The 21,141-nt window shown below is 36.9% G+C and overlaps 1 protein-coding gene across 1 annotated transcript; it reads right to left on the reverse strand.

The window, feature by feature from the left end:
- Positions 1–289: 289 nt before the first annotated feature.
- On the reverse strand, positions 290–18,657 carry ppp1r35 (protein phosphatase 1, regulatory subunit 35). The gene is made up of 6 exons (XM_067447140.1): positions 18,494–18,657; positions 17,466–17,638; positions 16,116–16,212; positions 10,619–10,828; positions 8,233–8,366; positions 290–600 (listed from the first exon to the last, which is right to left on the reverse strand). The coding sequence occupies exons 2-6, from the start codon at positions 17,613–17,615 to the stop codon at positions 421–423; spliced, it is 771 nt and encodes a 256-aa protein (XP_067303241.1). The 5' UTR covers positions 17,616–17,638; positions 18,494–18,657; the 3' UTR covers positions 290–420.
- Positions 18,658–21,141: the final 2,484 nt, after the last annotated feature.

A 21,141-nucleotide genomic window follows, 5' to 3' on the forward strand; every position in this document is an offset into this window, starting at 1 on the left:
GCATCTGCATAAAAATTGTGAAATAAATTTGCATGAAAAGAACAGTAAGTATAAACTATAGCCATATTTGTAGTACTCAACCTAACTTATGCATAATTAACAAATAAAAATAGTCAAGAGAATCTAGGGGGACTTTTTTAAAGTCTCTTTGAACAGAAATAAGTGTGTGATGTCTGTCCTGTTGTTGACTCACGGTAATTAATTTGTGAATTGATTGTTTTAATCACTAACCCCGTTGAACATTGAGCCGGTGTACAAAGTGTGTTTGTACATTAAATCAACTCCAAACTATTTAAATAATACGTATTTATTGCTATTATATTAATTCACCTCAGGCTAAAAAAAAAAACATACATTAATACACAATAAAGCTTACAATACAAACATAAACACACACATACGCACACACACACACACTGTTCATGACTCCCAGAGTTTGTGCAGATGATGTAGGTGAAAGGTGGTGTGGGCGGGTCTAGGTGAAGGCTGTGGGCGGGGCAAAGGGATGTGGTCGCCAGGCAACAGCAGAGTCTCTCTGAGCATCTTATCAGGGCTGTAGAATGGCTGTAAATCAGGGGCCTCTAGTGGTGGAGACGAGAACTACACACAACAAACAAACAAACAAACACAAGGGGAATTATTAAAATATGTACAAAACATAAACAACCTACTTAATAAATCTTTATTTTTCATGTTACTTTAACATGAGCTACTTTAACATAAATTAATAGATTTTAGAAAATGAATAAATTGACAAAATATATATTAATAGGTGTGTAACGTACATAAAACTGATGGTTCGGTACAGCAGGGGAGAGAAAACTAAATATACATTTCTTTTTTTTTATTAAACAGTGTTTACTGAACAAATTGTGTCTGTCCTTAAATTAACTCAATAATAACTAAAAGTTTCTTAAAAGATAAAAAAAGGATTTCTGCTAATGCTTTAAAGTGTAATTTATAAACCTGCTCTACAGGTTAACAACAGATCCCAAATTAGCCTAAATTCAGGTTCTATTTATTTTTTAGATATAATTAACACTCAAATAACATTATGTGCAAACATGTAAACTTCACATAAGCCAGTTTTTGAATTAACTTTTAAATTTAATTATAAAATTGTGTTTTGACTCCAATTCATTGTTGACATATAATAATTTATATTATATTAGCCAAAATAAAGCTATAAAGGCTAATAAAGTGAATATATAGGCTAATAAAGTGAATATATAGGCTAATGTAATGAACACATCGGCTAATGTAATGAACACATCGGCTAATGTAATGAACATATCTGCTAATGTAATGAACATATCGGCTAATGTAATGAGCATATCGGCTAATGTAATGAACATATCAGCTAATGTAATGAGCATATCGGCTAATATAATGAACATATTGGCTAATATAATGAGCATATCGGCTAATATAATGAACACATCGGCTAATATAATGAACATATCGGCTAATGTAATGAGCATATCGGCTAATGTAATGAACACATCGGCTAATGTAATGAGCATATCGGCTAATGTAATGAACACATCGGCTAATATAATGAACATATCGGCTAATGTAATGAACACATCGGCTAATGTAATGAACACATCGGCTAATGTAATGAGCATATTGGCTAATGTAATGAGCATATCTGCTAATGTAATGAACATATCGGCTAATGTAATGAGCATATTGGCTAATGTAATGAACATATCGGCTAATGTAATGAACACATCGGCTAATGTAATGAGCATATCCGCTAATGTAATGAACACATCGGCTAATGTAATGAGCATATTGGCTAATGTAATGAACACATCGGCTAATGTAATGAACATATCGGCTAATGTAATGAGCATATCTGCTAATGTAATGAACACATCGGCTAATATAATGAACATATCGGCTAATATAATGAGCATATCGGCTAATGTAATGAACACATCGGCTAATATAATGAGCATATCGGCTAATATAATGAGCATATCGGCTAATGTAATGAACACATCGGCTAATGTAATGAGCATATCGGCTAATGTAATGAGCATATCGGCTAATGTAATGAGCATATCGGCTAATATAATGAACATATCAGCTAATGTAATGAGCATATCGGCTAATGTAATGAGCATATCGGCTAATGTAATGAGCATATCGGCTAATATAATGAACATATCGGCTAATGTAATGAACATATCGGCTAATGTAATGAGCATATCGGCTAATATAATGAGCATATCGGCTCATATAATGAACATATCAGCTAATGTAATGAGCATATCGGCTAATATAATGAGCATATCGGCTAATGTAATGAGCATATCGGCTAATGTAATGAGCATATCGGCTAATATAATGAGCATATCGGCTAATATAATGAACATATCGACTAATGTAACAAGCATATCGGCTAATGTAATGAGCATATCGGCTAATGTAATGAGCATATCGGCTAATGTAATGAGCATATCGGCTAATATAATGAACATATCGGCTAATATAATGAACATATCAGCTAATGTAATGAGCATATCGGCTAATGTAATGAGCATATCGCCTAATGTAATGAGCATATCGGCTAATGTAATGAGCATATCGGCTAATATAATGAGCATATCGGCTAATGTAATGAGCATATCGGCTAATATAATGAGCATTTCGGCTAATATAATGAACATATCAGCTAATGTAATGAGCATATCGGCTAATATAATGAGCATATCGGCTAATGTAATGAGCATATCGGCTAATGTAATGAGCATATCGGCTAATGTAATGAACACATCGGCTAATGTAATGAACATATCAGCTAATGCAATGAGCATATCGGCTAATGTAATGAGCATATCGGCTAATATAATGAACATATCAGCTAATGTAATGAGCATATCGGCTAATATAATGAACATATCAGCTAATGTAATGAACATATCGGCTAATGTAATGAACATATCGGCTAATGTAATGAACATATCGGCTAATATAATGAACATATCGGCTAATGTAATGAACATATCGGCTAATGTAATGAACATATCGGCTAATATAATGAACATATCGGCTAATGTAATGAACATATCGGCTAATATAATGAACATATCGGCTAATGTAATGAACATATCAGCTAATGTAATGAGCATATCGGCTAATGTAATGAACATATCGGCTAATGTAATGAACACATCGGCTAATGTAATGAGCATATCGGCTAATGTAATGAACATATCAGCTAATATAATGAACACATCGGCTAATGTAATAAACATATCGGCTAATGTAATGAACACATCGGCTAATGTAATGAACACATCGGCTAATGTAATGAACACATCGGCTAATGTAATGAACATATCGGCTAATATAATGAACATATCGGCTAATGTAATGAGCATATCGGCTAATGTAATGAGCATATCGGCTAATGTAATGAACATATCAGCTAATGTAATGAACATATCGGCTAATGTAATGAACATATCAGCTAATGTAATGAGCATATCGGCTAATATAATGAACATATCGGCTAATGTAATGAGCATATCGGCTAATATAATGAACATATCGGCTAATGTAATGAACATATCGGCTAATGTAAGGAGCATATCGGCTAATGTAATGAGCATATCGGCTAATGTAATGAGCATATCGGCTAATGTAATGAGCATATCGGCTAATGTAATGAGCATATCGGCTAATGTAATGAGCATATCGGCTAATGTAATGAGCATATCGGCTAATATAATGAACATATCAGCTAATGTAATGAGCATATCGGCTAATGTAATGAGCATATCGGCTAATATAATGAGCATATCGGCTAATATAATGAACATATCGGCTAATGTAATGAGCATATCGGCTAATATAATGAGCATATCGGCTAATGTAATGAGCATATCGGCTAATGTAATGAGCATATCGGCTAATATAATGAACATATCAGCTAATGTAATGAGCATATCGGCTAATGTAATGAGCATATCGGCTAATATAATGAACATATCAGCTAATGTAATGAGCATATCGGCTAATATAATGAACATATCAGCTAATGTAATGAGCATATCGGCTAATATAATGAACATATCGGCTAATGTAATGAACATATCGGCTAATGTAAGGAGCATATCGGCTAATGTAATGAGCATATCGGCTAATGTAATGAGCATATCGGCTAATGTAATGAGCATATCGGCTAATATAATGAACATATCAGCTAATGTAATGAGCATATCGGCTAATGTAATGAGCATATCGGCTAATGTAATGAGCATATCAGCTAATATAATGAGCATATCGGCTAATATAATGAACATATCAGCTAATGTAATGAGCATATCGGCTAATATAATGAGCATATCGGCTAATGTAATGAGCATATCGGCTAATGTAATGAACATATCAGCTAATGTAATGAACATATCGGCTAATGTAATGAACATATCAGCTAATGTAATGAACATATCGGCTAATATAATGAACACATCGGCTAATGTAATGAACACATCGGCTAATGTAATGAACACATCTGCTAATGTAATGAACATATCAGCTAATATAATGAACATATCAGCTAATATAATGAACATATCAGCTAATATAATGAACATAACAGCTAATATAATGAACATATCGGCTAATGTAATGAACACATCGGCTAATGTAATGAACACATCTGCTAATGTAATGAACATATCAGCTAATATAATGAACATATCAGCTAATATAATGAACATAACAGCTAATGTAATGAACATATCGGCTAATGTAATGAACATATCAGCTAATGTAATGAGCATATCGGCTAATATAATGAACATATCGGCTAATATAATGAACATATCAGCTAATATAATGAACATAACAGCTAATGTAATGAACATATCGGCTAATGTAATGAACATATCAGCTAATGTAATGAGCATATCGGCTAATATAATGAACATATCGGCTAATGTAATGAGCATATCGGCTAATATAATGAACATATCGGCTAATGTAATGAACATATCGGCTAATGTAATGAGCATATCGGCTAATGTAATGAGCATATCGGCTAATGTAATGAACATATCAGCTAATATAATGAACATATCAGCTAATATAATGAACATAACAGCTAATGTAATGAACATATCGGCTAATGTAATGAACATATCAGCTAATGTAATGAGCATATCGGCTAATATAATGAACATATCGGCTAATGTAATGAGCATATCGGCTAACATAATGAACATATCGGCTAATGTAATGAACATATCGGCTAATGTAATGAGCATATCGGCTAATGTAATGAGCATATCGGCTAATGTAATGAGCATATCGGCTAATGTAATGAGCATATCGGCTAATATAATGAACATATCAGCTAATGTAATGAGCATATCGGCTAATGTAATGAGCATATCGGCTAATGTAATGAGCATATCGGCTAATGTAATGAGCATATCGGCTAATATAATGAACATATCGGCTAATATAATGAACATATCAGCTAATGTAATGAACATATCGGCTAATGTAATGAACATATCGGCTAATGTAATGAACATATCGGCTAATGTAATGAACATACCAGCTAATATAATGAACATATCGGCTAATGTAATAAACATATCGGCTAATATAATGAACATATCGGCTAATATAATGAACATATCGGCTAATGTAATGAACACATCGGCTAATGTAATAAACATATCGGCTAATGTAATGAACACATCGGCTAATGTAATGAACACATCGGCTAATGTAATGAACATATCAGCTAATGTAATGAGCATATCGGCTAATGTAATGAACACATCGGCTAATGTAATGAACACATCGGCTAATGTAATGAACATATCGGCTAATGTAATGAACATATCGGCTAATGTAATGAACATATCAGCTAATATAATGAACATATCAGCTAATATAATGAACATATCAGCTAATATAATGAACATATCAGCTAATATAATGAACATATCAGCTAATATAATGAACATATCAGCTAATATAATGAACATATCAGCTAATATAATGAGCATATCGGCTAATGTAATGAACATATCAGCTAATATAATGAACATAACAGCTAATGTAATGAACATATCGGCTAATGTAATGAACATATCAGCTAATATAATGAACATATCAGCTAATATAATGAACATATCAGCTAATATAATGAACATATCGGCTAATATAATGAACATATCAGCTAATATAATGAACATATCAGCTAATATAATGAACATATCAGCTAATATAATGAACATATCAGCTAATATAATGAACATATCAGCTAATATAATGAACATATCAGCTAATATAATGAACATATCAGCTAATATAATGAACATATCAGCTAATATAATGAACATATCAGCTAATATAATGAACATAACAGCTAATATAATGAACATATCAGCTAATATAATGAACATGTTCCCCAAAATGAAAACCCCAAATTCCTGTCTCAAAAAATTAGCATATCATGAAAAGGTTCTCTAAACGAGCTATTAACCTAATCATCTGAATCAACTAATTAACTCTAAACACCTGCAAAAGATTCCTGAGGCTTTTAAAAACTCCCAGCTTGGTTCATTACTCAAAACCGCAGTCATGGGTAAGACTGCCGACCTGACTGCTTTCCAGAAGGCCATCATTGACACCCTCAAGCGAGAGGGGAAGACACAGAAAGACATTTGTGAACGAATAGGCTGTTCCCAGAGTGCTGTATCAAGGCACCTCAGTGGGAAGTCTGTGGGAAGGAAAAAGTGTGGCAAAAAACGCTGCACAACGAGAAGAGGTGACCGGACCCTGAGGAAGATTGTGGAGAAGGACCGATTCCAGACCTTGGGGGACCTGCGGAAGCAGTGGACTGAGTCTGGAGTAGAAACATCCAGAGCCACCGTGCACAGGCGTGTGCAGGAAATGGGCTACAGGTGCCGCATTCCCCAGGTCAAGACACTTTTGGGCTACAGAGAAGCAGCACTGGACTGTTGCTCAGTGGTCCAAAGTACTTTTTTCGGATGAAAGCTAATTTTGCATGTCATTCGGAAATCAAGGTGCCAGAGTCTGGAGGAAGACTGGGGAGAAGGAAATGCCAAAATGCCTGAAGTCCAGTGTCAAGTCCCCACAGTCAGTGATGGTCTGGGGTGCCATGTCAGCTGCTGGTGTTGGTCCACTGTGTTTTATCAAGGGCAGGGTCAATGCAGCGAGCTATCAGGAGATTTTGGAGCACTTCATGCTTCCATCTGCTGAAAAGCTTTATGGAGATGAAGATTTGGTTTTTCAGCACGACCTGGCACCTGCTCACAGTGCCAAAACCACTGGTAAATGGTTTACTGACCATGGTATTACTGTGCTCAACTGGCCTGCCAACTCTCCTGACCTGAACCCCATAGAGAATCTGTGGGATATTGTGAAGAGAAAGTTGAGAGACGCAAGACCCAACACTCTGGATGAGCTTAAGGCCGCTATCGAAGCATCCTGGGCCTCCAGAACACCTCAGCAGTGCCACAGGCTGATCGCCTCCATGCGGCGCCGCACTGAAGCAGTCATTTCTGCAAAAGGATTCCTCACCAAGTATTGAGTGCATAACTGAACATAATTATTTGAAGGTTGACTCTTTTTGTATTAAAAACACTTTTCTTTTATTGGTCGGATGAAATATGCTAATTTTTTGAGACAGGAATTTTGGGTTTTCATGAGCTGTATGCCAAAATCATCAGTATTAAAACAATAAAAGACCTGAAATATTTCAGTTGGAGTGCAATGAATCTAAAATATATAAAAGTTTAATTTGTATCATTACATTATGGAAAATAATGAACTTTATCACAATATGCTAATTTTTTGAGAAGGACCTGTATATTATATGAATTATAATCACGTTGAATTCATATATGTTCATATAAATTATTATTTTTTATCAAGTTCAAACACATTTAATTTCATGATAATTTTCAAAAAGATCAAACGGAAGCTGTGATTGGCTGTTTGCCGCACGTGTCACCCTTTCAGGTGCACGCGCTTCAGAATTGATCGCTAACTCTGGATTAAACCTGAGTCGACAGAACGTTTATACCAAGCTTTGAGAAACGGTTGAACTTGATCTAAACCAGGTTGGATTTATCTGGATAGAGTTTGTTCAGCTAGCTTTATGCAACAGGCCTCAGCAGTTGGGAAACCCTTTGGTGAAAACTGCTATTAACCTGATGCAAACAGAACTCTGACCTTATTGGTCTGGCTGGCGGTGGGTGGGGCCAGTGCTGGCCTATCCTGTAGTGCCTGGCTGATGAGCTGGTCACGTGATAGGCTGACGCTAACCAAGGCCCGGTAAAGGTGCTGAGAGCGAGGGAAGTTCAGCCCTGTAGAAAACGAGAAGGAAAAAACGAATTATTAATGCATTTAAGCTACAGTGTGTGAACAATGAGCTGATTCTGTTTGTGTGGAGAACTTTTATTATACTTTTATTTATTTCAGCATTTTCATTTAGTTTAACTAAATAACTAAAACTGATATAAAATTTAATAAAATCTATAAAAATAATGATAAAAACGTGACAGTTGAGCGCATAAACCCCTCCTAGTGAATACAAATCCATACAATACCATGGCATAATGAAACAAGTCTTTTTTATTAATTAGTTCAAATTAATGTATTTTAATAGACTGAAGCAATGAACATTTTTTCCCTTTTGGTGAGTGTTATTTTGTTTAGTTGTCTAATGTTTTGTCTTTAGAATCGTGGGAGAATCCCAATCTCAATTTTAAACATAAAAATTATTCTTAAAGCTACACTGTGTACCTTTTTTTGTTTATTCTTAGCTAAAATCACTTAGTTCTTTCAAAAATATATGTGCTCATTAATGTATATTTACTTCTTTCAAGTAATAAAGTATTCTCGTAAGTTTATAATATGCCAATGAATACATACGGGTGAGGGGTTCCAATGCCGGTCGCCTTGTTGCGCCTCCATTTTGAAAGTACAGTAGCCAAAGAGGGACATACCCGTAAATTAAAGCTTCGCCTTTCGCGGTTTAACACTCAATGGCACCGTGTCGAATGTGAAGAGGGGGATTGCCATGTTAATCTTGGACTAAATCGGCCACCGTAGGAGTTAAAACGAAATCGGAATTGAGAGGAACAGAAACTAATATTCACTGGATGGTCATATACCTTTACACCGCTAGATGGCGGAAAATATCACACAGTGGAGCTTTAATTTATCCTGAATAGTGGAGCTCTACGGTATCGCCATACAAAATTATTTAAAAGTGCATTGGCATGTAAAGTACAGTAAATATAACTATAGCAGTATTTGTGGTACTCAACTGATGTGCGATTACTAAAAATTCACATTAGTCAAATAAAATAAACTTTAACAGAAATAAGTTATTAAAAAACAAACGTATTTTATTTCAGCTAGTTTCTAAAGTAACATTTCTCATTTTTATTTAGTTTAACTTGATGTACTAAAATAAAAATTATATGAAAAATGACAAAACATGAAACCATTCAAATTAAGTAAATTTCCATCTAAAGTACAATAAGTATAAACTTGAAGTACTCGATTTGATTTATGTATAATTTATTCTTAACAAAAAAAAGTCACATTACAGTCATGAGAATTTAGAGGGTTAATGATCTTAATTATTGCAAATATATATCAATCTCCTCAAAATAAGCTTTTCATATAAAAGTTATTTTGAAGTATTTTTTATGATTTTTTGTGAGATTCCCAATAAAGTCACAGTAAATCGTTTGTGAATTGATTGTTTTAATGACAAACTCTGGTGAAGGTTAAGCTAGTGTCCTAAAGAGCAAGTGTGTGTGTGTGTGTACAATCACTACATGGCTAACCTGCACTTGGAGCTGGTTTTATTCTGGGTTAGAAATCGCAAACCCAAACTGGACCAATCAGCTGCAAGTACAGATGAATTAAGCCACACCCCCTTTATCTCTCGTTCCAAATTTGCAGTTTATAGTGAAAAAAAAAATGTTAGAGACAAACGTGCTCATCTTAAACTTTATATTTATATTATACGAATTATAATTACTTTTAATTAATATAATATATTTATATAATTATAATATTAATTGACGAGTAGCCAAATAGTAATATAAATATAAAACATGCATTCATAATTCTTTTAAACAACGTGTATTCATTTGAGCTCTTTGTGAACCTATAATTATTAGGCATATTTCTTTGATTCACATCATGCATTGATATAGTCAGATATTCTTTCATCTGCTTCTCAAACTAAAGTGTTTATTCCTGCTTTGTAAACACATTTAATGTCATGATAGTTTTCAAAACGATCTCTCAATCTTCAGAAGAGAAGGGAATGAAACAGACGCTGTGATTGGCTGTTTGCCGCACGTGTCACACTTTCAGGTGCGCGCGCTTCAGAGTAAATCGCTAACTCTGGATTAAACCTGAGACGACAGAGAACGTTTATACCGAGCTTTGAGAAACGGTTGAACTTGATCTAAACCAGGTTGAATTTATCTGGATTTGTCAACTCTAAACCTACTCTGAAACTCAGAGTTTGTTCAGCTAGCTTCATGCAACAGGCCTCTGGTTTCATTTGTCTCCTGGTGTTGTGTTGTCTCACCCTCTGCTGCTTTTGCGCTGATTTGGTTCTTTGTGAGCGATGAACTCTGTAATTTCTCTTTAACAGCCTTTTCTGGATCGAACGCCTGCTCCGCCACTTCCTGAAGCTCCGCCCTCAGCGCCAGGGTCGTGTTTAGCTCCGCCCCATTTGTCAGCTGTCCATCACACACTCCGCTCATTACCCGATCCCTCTCTTTATCTGATTCATGACCTAAATAACAAGCACATGTAGACACTCATGACAGAACATGCTGGAATGAATCATTCCAGGGCAAATGTTATTTAAAGCGAGAGTTCACCCAAAAATGAGCCTGTGATGTTTATCTGCTGACCCCCAGTGCATCCAACATGTAGGTGTGTTTGTTTCTTCAGTCGAACACAAATGAAGATTTAACTCTGTAAGGCTGGAAAAACCTAATAGATGCCAAAATGTCTAATCGCTCTGATAAAACAAAGGAAATTAGCATCTGAATTCATTCATACAGTTAGTGTCTCTGTCCGAGACGACATCACACTGAGTGAAACATCTATGAATGACACTAATTTACATGCCTTTCCTTTCACATGAAACGTCCCCCAAACTACTGCTCCCCCAAACTTGAGATCACCCGAAATCTCTTTGTTACAATGTCAATCCTCACGATACAGTATCATATGTGTTTGATATCATTTGAAATGTCTCAGTGCGACTGGTACATATCTCAACTCCACAGAAGTAAACTAGAACATCACAAATGTTTTAAGAGTTTAAAGATATATCTTTCCTTGGTGTATGGTGGGTGTGGCTTTCAGCCATTTGGCCTTTCTTCTTCTCAAGTCTATAGGACTTGATTAATGCAAATTCCTATTGTGAACTGGTGTTTCCATTTGAAAGAGTTTCAAATGGTTCTGGGTATGCATCTGGTTTTGAGTATTTAAGGAAAAGTTGCAAAGAGCTCAGGGCTCGATTCTGTAGTCAGGTCAGCCCGTAATGCTGGACGTTTCAAGATAGCCAGCATTATGTAATTTTCAGAAGTCAGGTATATATTTCATTCTTTTCTTCAGAGTATTTGATGTTATATATGGATTACCTTTGAATTGATTATGTAATTGGCATTATACATTTACCTGACTGTTAATGAATTGCTACACTTTGATTGATTCTGACTTGGTCTGGAATTATTCAGGTTACGAACAGACATAATTTCAACAAAGGGTTAAACGGAATAATTAAATGTGTACTTAAACTATTAAATATAAATAACCAAACGGCATTCTAATCTAAATTCTAAATTATGATTAAATGGAGTCAGATAACGAGGAATTTGTATAAAATCCCTTTGCCCCGCTGAAAAGACGAACGCGCAGCGACCTTCACCCGCCGATCGTTAGCCTCCATTGGGACGATCTGGGCGGCCTTACAACTCCAACCGTTGCCGTATAATGCATGTCATAGATCATAGTAATGTGTCCATAGATGCCTCATTTAACCGATCCGTGCATGCACTAATGAGGCATCATTTCATTTCATTATATATATATATATATGAGATCGCGCCGGGTTTTGACCTTACCAGAAGGAAGTAATGATAAATGGGAATACTAGATAAGATTTGTCTGCTATGAGGTAAAAAAAAATAAAACTGTTGTGTCGTTTCGTGTCTTAAGACATCAGTGTCTCCACGAGCCGCAGGGTTGAATATGGATTCGTATGTCTGAGTGTTTTTTACTCTCATAGTGGGTCTCATATAAAAACTAGGGCTGCGCGATAAATCGCATTTTACATGAAAACATGCTCATCGCCATTTGGCTTATCGTAATTATCAAATCGCAAAGGCTGTGATGATCTTTTATGTGCAGTTTGTCGGTGTAGGACGACTCTGTGATCAGTAGTAAAAGCTCTTCCATCTGAAAGCACTGCAAGTTTGCGATGCTTATAAAAGCTTATAAAAGCATTTAGTCATGTTTAATCAAAATGTTTTAATATGTTTATTCAGCTCACCGAAAGTATGATGTTCATAGCTATCCGCTTGTTAAGTCGTGACGTAAGGAACGCCGTTTCTGGGTCAAAGCCTCAACTCGTTTCACTTGAGAATGCCATTGACGTCCGTTTATGAGCGCTATTTTTTCATATTAAACATCAAACATTTAAAAAAGTTACACATTTTAAATACTTACAGTCTACACAACATTCTCTGTGGTCACAGCGCTACAGACATTAATATTTTAACGATTTATAAAAGATGAATCACTGTCTGGCCATCTGGAATTTTGGTATGGAGAAAAAGGTTATTATTATAACTTTTTTTGTAGTATTACACCACATTGTGTGTGTATATTAGCACCATTTGTAGTTTTTCTTGTGATATAACAGAGCGTTTGGACCCGGAAGCGCTGCCGCGTGACGTCAGCCTTAACAACCGGATAGCGATTTCCGTGAATGACGTGTGCTATCGTACTTCTGCATCATAAGCCGCGTTTCCACCGCAGGAACTTTACCCAGGAACCATGGGGTGGTACTCGGTGTGTTTAGACCGCAGGAACCAGGGTCTAAATGAAGTTCCGGGTAAATATTTCCCCCTCCAAACGGCCCTGCTCGCGAGGTAGTACTTTTTCAAAGTTCAGGAACTTTCGAGGGCGGGACTTGGGCACTGAACATGCTGATTGGTTTAGCATTTTATTTCAACCGGCATTTTTAAAAGTGTTTTGCGAGGTTCGTTCTGCGTTCAGTAAATATCAGTCTTGCTCTCTGTCTGATGGCGCGCGTTCATCTCAGCCATCTCACGTTCAATGTCCGTAATAGCTGATAATAATATACATTGTCATTTTAAATCTAGCTTTACAAGCTTTCTGAATATGCTGCTGAATCTGCATATTAGTGCTCTTTCCTGTCGTTGTTAATTACCTCTTTATTAAACCTATACATAACCAGCAAAAGCAGCACAGCTTGAATCTCTTCCATACTCGTTATTCATTTTTTTACAGTCTATATTTTTCACCATATAAACGACCTGACCGATTACTTTTAAGTGTGCGTCCTTACATGACGTGACAGCGCGCGCCGCGCTCATGTTGACAAGACAGGAAAGTAAATTTTTCTGAGGGGTAAACTTTTTATTTCGTATGTTATGAAGATAATGTTGGAGTAATGACACAGCGTATATTGCCCCAGGCAGTTTTTACTTTAACTGCGCCTGACAGAAGAATTTTCTGAGATGATTATTACACTTTACAACAAATAAATAGCTTATATAATCCTGTATTATTCCTGGTGGCCGTTAAGAGTTGCTATGGCTACAGTGAACACACTCCAGCTGCTGGAGAAAACAGCGTTGACATTTTTGATGCGGCAGACAAACTGCATGTGACAAAATGACTGAGATTTAAAGTCATCACATGTAAACACCAGATCGGTTTAGATACGTCTCATGTAAACAGTCCACTAAATCTTTCAATCGGAATGACAAAAAAAAGTGTGCTTGTAAACGTGGCTAGTGTTGCGCAAAAATGATTACTGTCCGTCACTGGCTTGGAGGAGCAGTCGCGTGCAGTCCTACATCACCGGACTAATCTGCCTAATCTTCACGGAACTTTAGATCGCGGTGGAAACGCAGACAGCTGCAGGTCCGGGGGGAAGAAAAGTTCCTCTAAACCAAAAGTTCCGGATACAAATTGTTCCGGGTAATTTTGGTGGAACCGGGGCTATATACTTGGAGATCCCTGTGTGAGAGCGCCCTCTGGCTTGCGGAGCAGCGTTTACTACTAGAGCAGACGTGTTTTCCCACTGCTCCCGCTCCGCTCTAGCGTTTGCTCTTGTTTTTTTGTCTTGTTGAACTTTTTTTCTCTGACCCCCTGCTTGCTGGACTCCTGAAAATACTGAAAATGGAATTGATTAACTGGTCACTCAGCGCAATTGACAAGATTTTCCCACAAAGGAAGGGTGCTCCGGGAGAACCCATCTGCCCGGACGGGACCTTCACTGCGGGCTACATGCGGGACGCCTGGAACAACTGGCAAGTCCTGTGCCTGGAAGCCCTGTCCGTGGAGGATGAGGATATATTCATATTTGTATTTTTGATAGCGGGGTTCCTATTTCTCGGCCTTGGGATTGCCCTGACATATCGGAAGATTTGTAAGACAGCTGCCAGCAAATTCACCCAGCCGCTGTCTGCCGAAATTATAGGGTGCTTCGGGGTTGTTCGTGACCGACTGAAGGTATTAGATCAGAGAGTGACACAGATCGATGAACTGAACCGTTACATCTCAGCTCGGACTGTGGAGACACAGAAAAGAGTGGACACAATCGGAGGACAGACTGGTGAACTTCTACGGATTATGACCGGTCTGGGTATGAAATTGGACGAAATGTCCAAGTCACTCCATGAACCGGACATGCGCCAGGAACGCTGAGGATCAGTGACTGATTGATTGATTATGATCCGGACAAATTACCGAAGATCAACTAAATGGATTAAAATTGCTTCATTTCACCCTTCACCCCCACCTTCTCCCTTTCTCTTGGTTGGGAGGTCAGCTTGACAGCTGGGTCTGCTATCGTTCCCCGTGCACTGCCTTATCTCCCTTCAAGGGCAAGCCACAGAACTGAACTGTAAACATCTTAGGTTATGGCTGACATTCTCACAACACAAACTCAGACTCTTACTCGCACCATAAACACCCACCCCGATCCCATCCCCCCCTCAATCTGTCTGCCTCTTCCCTCCCTTCCTCCCTTACCCAATCCAAACAAAAAATCCCATCACGTGACCACGTGTGCTGTGTTATGTTATGTTGTGTTTCTTGTATGTATGTACGTATGCTATGCTTTGCAAAATCTGCATTTTTTTCTTCTTCGGAGAGCGTGTGGCAGCACTGGTAAATAGCTGCAGCCCGGAGGCTTGCTCCAAAAGACAAATTCATCTATCTATCTATCTATCTATCTATCTATCTATCTATCTATCTATCTATCTATCTATCTATCTATCTATCTATCTATCTATCTATCTATCTATCTATCTATCTATCTATCTATCTATCTATCCATCCATCCATCCATCCATCCATCCATCCATCCATCCATCCATCCATCCATCCATCCATCCATCGATCACAGCCGTGCTGCTCTTAGAAGCTGCGCATACAATTATCGCAGCCTCTGCCAAATCGCGTGCGATTTTATTGCGATTTATTGTGCAGCCCTAATAAAAAAAACCATTGACATGCATTATATGGCAACGGTTGAGTTTAAAATCTTCATTTGTGTTCTACTGAAGAAACAAACACACCTACATGTTGGATGCACTCGAGGGTCAGCTGATAAACATCAGTCTCATTTTTGGGTGAACTATCCCTTTAAGGGCTACAAAAAGTTTAAATCAAGCCAAACTCTAGGATGAATTTTTAGGACCATTTTTGCATTACATTTTATATGAGTTCCATGACAAAAAAAAAAACCTTGGTTTCTCTTGCGCCTAATATTTCCTCATAATGCCTCATCAGAACAGCTGTGTTTGTTTTACCGTGCTTGTCTTTGTTTTGAGGTTTCCGGGCTTGATTTTTTCTGGGTTCTGGGATCACCGGATGGCCGCTGCACTGCGGATTCACATTAAAACGCACCTGAAACACACACACACACACACACACACACACACACACACACACACACACACACACACACACACACACACACACACACACACAGTCGTGTTTTCATGTTTAATGGGGACTTTCCATAGGCGTAATGGATTTCATACTGTACAAACTGGACATCCTATCCCCCTACACTGCCCCTGCCCGTATACCTACCCATCACAGGAAACATTCTGCATTTTTACTTTCTCAAAAAAACTTCTTCTGTGTGAGTTATAAGATGTTTTCCTCATGGGGACCTAAAAATGTCCCCACAAGGACAAGGATTTCGGATATTGCCATCTTTGTGGGGACATTTTTGTCCCCATAACGTAGGGATTACCAGGTCTCTCACACACACACACACACACACACACACACACACACACACACACACACACACACACACACACACACACACACACACACACACACAAAGACATTTACATGCATCTGGCAGACACTTTCACCCAAAGCAACTTCTGCATTGAAGGCATACATTTGGTCAGTTCTGGCATTCACAGGGAATCAAACGCATGATATCGCTACAGGAATACAAAGACATCACAATGACTGGATCCTTTAAGTTTCCAGTCATTTGTAGAGTTAAATAAACATGGAAAAACATGAGGCATTACCTAATAAAGTATGTTCTAATTTGCATACACTTCCAGAGATTATTTTGAACATTGGATAAATCTAGATTAAATGTTCTTGTTTGATTTAGCTGACATATTAGAGTTAAAGGTTTTTAGAGAGGGTATTTTGGATATCTCTTTTTATTACTGCAAAAATTACAAATACTGTAACACACAGGGAAAAAAACACTTTCAGCATATATTTAGGAATTAAATGATATATAAACCAATGTGAATGATATATGAACAAACCCCTCAGTAAAGACTTTGAGAATATAGGAATAAAACAACATTTTGGTGTATGTAAGTGCAGCTGAAGTGGATGAAAAAACGAATTTATAAAAATACCACCTTTAAAAATATGTATTGTAATCTAAATCTACAGATGCACAGCCTACCTGAGCATATATATATATATATAATTATTTTGGATTAATTCTTTGCACTAGCCTGAAGGCATCAAGCCCTACAGCAACCTCTAGTGGAGACACAGAATTGATACACCAGTAAAACGGGTTTCTTCGTATCCTGTTCAAACACGTCTCTGGTGTTTTTAGACTGACACTGTTAAACCTTAATGGAGGATATTTGACAGAGTCTAACCTGTCGATGGCGTCTGTCAGCTGGTCGCTCAGGGGTGAGAGTGACAGACAGGTCCAGATCAGGGCAGACCAGTTCTGTGGTCTGGACCGGTCTGACCTGCAGCGGTTCAGGAGCCATCCGGACATTAGGTTCTTCTGACGTTTCCATCATCCATCAATCGCATAAAAATCAGTCTAACAGACAGAGATACATACATCAACACTATTAACACAATATACACAGAAGTATCAATTGCACATACATACATACAAATACACACTCACCTAAAGGATTATTAGGAACACCATACTAATACTGTGTTTGACCCCCTTTCGCCTTCAGAACTGCCTTAATTCTACGTGGCATTGATTCAACAAGGTACTGAAAGCATTCTTTAGAAATGTTGGCCCATATTGATAGGAGAGCATCTTGCAGTTGATGGAGAATTGTGGGATGCACATCCAGGGCACGAAGCTCCCGCTCCACCACATCCCAAAGATGCTCTATTGGGTTGAGATGTGGTGCCTGTGGCGGCCATTTTAGTACAGTCAACTCAATGTCATGTTCAAGAAACCAATTTGAAATGATTGGAGCTTTGTGACATGGTGCATTATCCTGCTGGAAGTAGCCATCAGAGGATGAGTACATGGTGGTCATAAAGGGATGGACATGGTCAGAAACAATGCTCAGGTAGGCTGTGGCATTTAAACGATATCTATATATATATATATATATATATATATATATATATATATATATATATATATATATATATATATATATACACACACACACACACACACAGATAGATAGATAGATAGATAGATAGACAGACAGACATACATACATTCATACTTACATACACACACACAACGATATCAACTGCTTGTTTACTATAATGCTTCACAAAATACCATGAAATATGATCAACCATTTCTCCATATTTTGTTTATAAACATTGGAGTGACAATGTGCAAGATCACATGTATAAACAGAAGCTTTTAAACGTCTTTAAATCAGTAGAACATTAAAAGACATTCGTAACTTACCATTAATTTCGAAATAAGACGTCAGTTGTCGCGCCAAATAAAAACACCGCCTCAAGGTGAAATATGCGAGAATCAATACAGATAATATCTATTTTGAAGAAGGAAAAAGTTTAAACTCCCTCCACAGCTGCCGCGCGCAGGCGTACTTCCGGGTGGAGATGACGTTCCTGGGCATGCGCAATGCTAGTCTTTCACACAGACTTTGAAGGCGCAACACAAACACTAGACCTAATATCCATATTATATACCACATAAACATGTTTAAATACACTCAACACGAAGATATGAACATATTTATTTAGTTTAAGCATATAACACTCAAAAAGAGTTGTAAAAAGAGTTGTTTACGTCCCCGGAGTTTGTCTTGCACCAATTTCCAGTGGTCACGTGGTACAAAGTCGAAGAAAATTTGCCATCATTTATTATTTACAAAGGAATATCTATGGACACTTCTCTCTCTCAAAAAACAAACAAACACATAAATGTGATTTATAGATGGAAACTTCATAGCCTATACGTGAGCGAGTGAGAGTCAATATATTTTTTTGTTAAAGGGATAGTTCACTCAACAATGAAAGTTAGCCTATTATTTACTCTCCCTCAAGTCATCCTAGGTGTATATGATATTCTTCTTTCAGACGGACACAATTATATTGGCAGTGAATGGCAGTGAAAGTCCATAAAAGTGCATCTATACATCATAAAAGTGCATCTATACATCATAAAAGTGCATACTAGACTTGCCGAAATCAATTTGTCATGTGGCGATTCATTGTGAAGCTTTTATCACGATATACGATATTATCACGATGTTGAAATAAGTTGCAAAAAAGTGTTGTCATAGCATAACAGCTTTAAGAACTATTTTTGTAATAACAAAAGTAACTGAATGTTTAAATACAATAATACAATGCACCAAAAATATATACAGCTCTAGAAAAAAATAAGAGAAATCAATGTGAAGTGGTCTCTTAATTTTTTCCATAGCTGTAAAAGTACAGTTTTTCAAACAGATTAAAGTGCAAAAGAATTAGGCTATAAAGAACAACAGGTAACACATTAATATAAGGTCTCATTATTTAATGCATTAACTAAGATAATAGCTACATTTGTTAGAGAAAGTATAATGTTTTTGGTAATGTTAGTTAAGAAATACTGATCATTGTTAGTTTTATCTTAGGTCCATAATTTTTTTTATTTATTATTAAACAGTAACTAAGAAATTAACATTACTTAGAATAATTAATTCTTTATAAGTATTTTTCATTGTCAGTTTAGTAATAATGAATTAACATGTTAACTAATAAAGTCGTAAGCCTTTTGGACAAATAATCCAAAAAATTCTAATCATTAGGGCATGTTGTAGTCTAGATTATAACAATGTTTAAATTTGAATATAAATAGCGAGATGGATCTCACGAAAATGCGTATAAATAGTACGAGTTTGCAATCTTGTGGAATGTGTACGCCAAAAGGAGTTTTGGCGTGCGTATGGTACGCGGTTTTTCGCGTGCATATGATACGCACTTTATGGCGTATTATACATACGAACCCTCCACCCTAAACCTACCCAAGAGCGTGTCATATGCACGCGAAAAACCGCGTACCATACGCACGCCAAAACTCCTTTTGGCGTACACATTCCACGAGATTGCAAACTCGTACTATTTATACGCATTTTCGTGAGATCCATCTCGCTATTTATATTCAAATTTAAACATTGTTATAATCTAGACTACAACATGCCCTAATGATTAGAATTTTTTGGATTATTTGTCCAAAAGGCTTACGACTTTATTAGTTAACATGTTAATTCATTATTACTAAACTGACAGTGAAAAATACTTATAAAGAATTAATTATTTTTACCCAAGAGCGTGTCATATGCACGCGAAAAACCGCGTACCATACGCATGCCAAAACTCCTTTTGGCGTATACATTCCACGAGATTGCAAACTCGTACTATTTATACGCATGACCATGAGATCGTGTTGAAATAGCCTATTAAGTCTTTAAGGATTAAGTTTTGGTGATGAGCCTGTGATGAACAACATTGAGATTACAAAAACGAATGGCTGTTTTCGTTTTCACTCGGGCGGTTGATTTTGTTTGCGGGTTTCCGGGGTAATAGCTGCATTCTGCAGCTCATCAGCGCCCTCTGCTGTCACTGAGCGGCACTTCAGCAGCGCGTCTCCTTCACTCGTTCAGTCATGTGCAAACACACTTGTTTACATCTGAGCGCGTCCATTTGACGCAGAATACAGCGTTGTTGAGCATTTATACGGTTGATGGGCAAAGTATTCTTGAGTGCATTATAAAAAAAAATATAATTGTTATTAAATTATTATTTACGATATTTATGTAATATCGTGCATATACATTCGTGATAAATCGCATTACCGAAAACCGGCACATGCCTAATCTATACATCATAAAAGTACATCCATCCATCATTAAAGTGCATCTATTTTATGATGGATAGATGCCCATGTATGGACTTCTAAACAAAAACAGCCATTATAAAGCTTGAGAGAGCCAGGACATTTTTTAATATAACTGATTGTTATCGTCTGAAAGAAGAAAGTCATATACACAGAGGATGACTTGAGGGAGAATAAATCATGGGCTAATTAACATTTGTGGATGC

The sequence above is a fragment of the Pseudorasbora parva genome, chromosome 6 (genome assembly GCF_024679245.1).
Source record: "Pseudorasbora parva isolate DD20220531a chromosome 6, ASM2467924v1, whole genome shotgun sequence".
NCBI classification, from domain to species: Eukaryota; Metazoa; Chordata; class Actinopteri; order Cypriniformes; family Gobionidae; genus Pseudorasbora; species Pseudorasbora parva.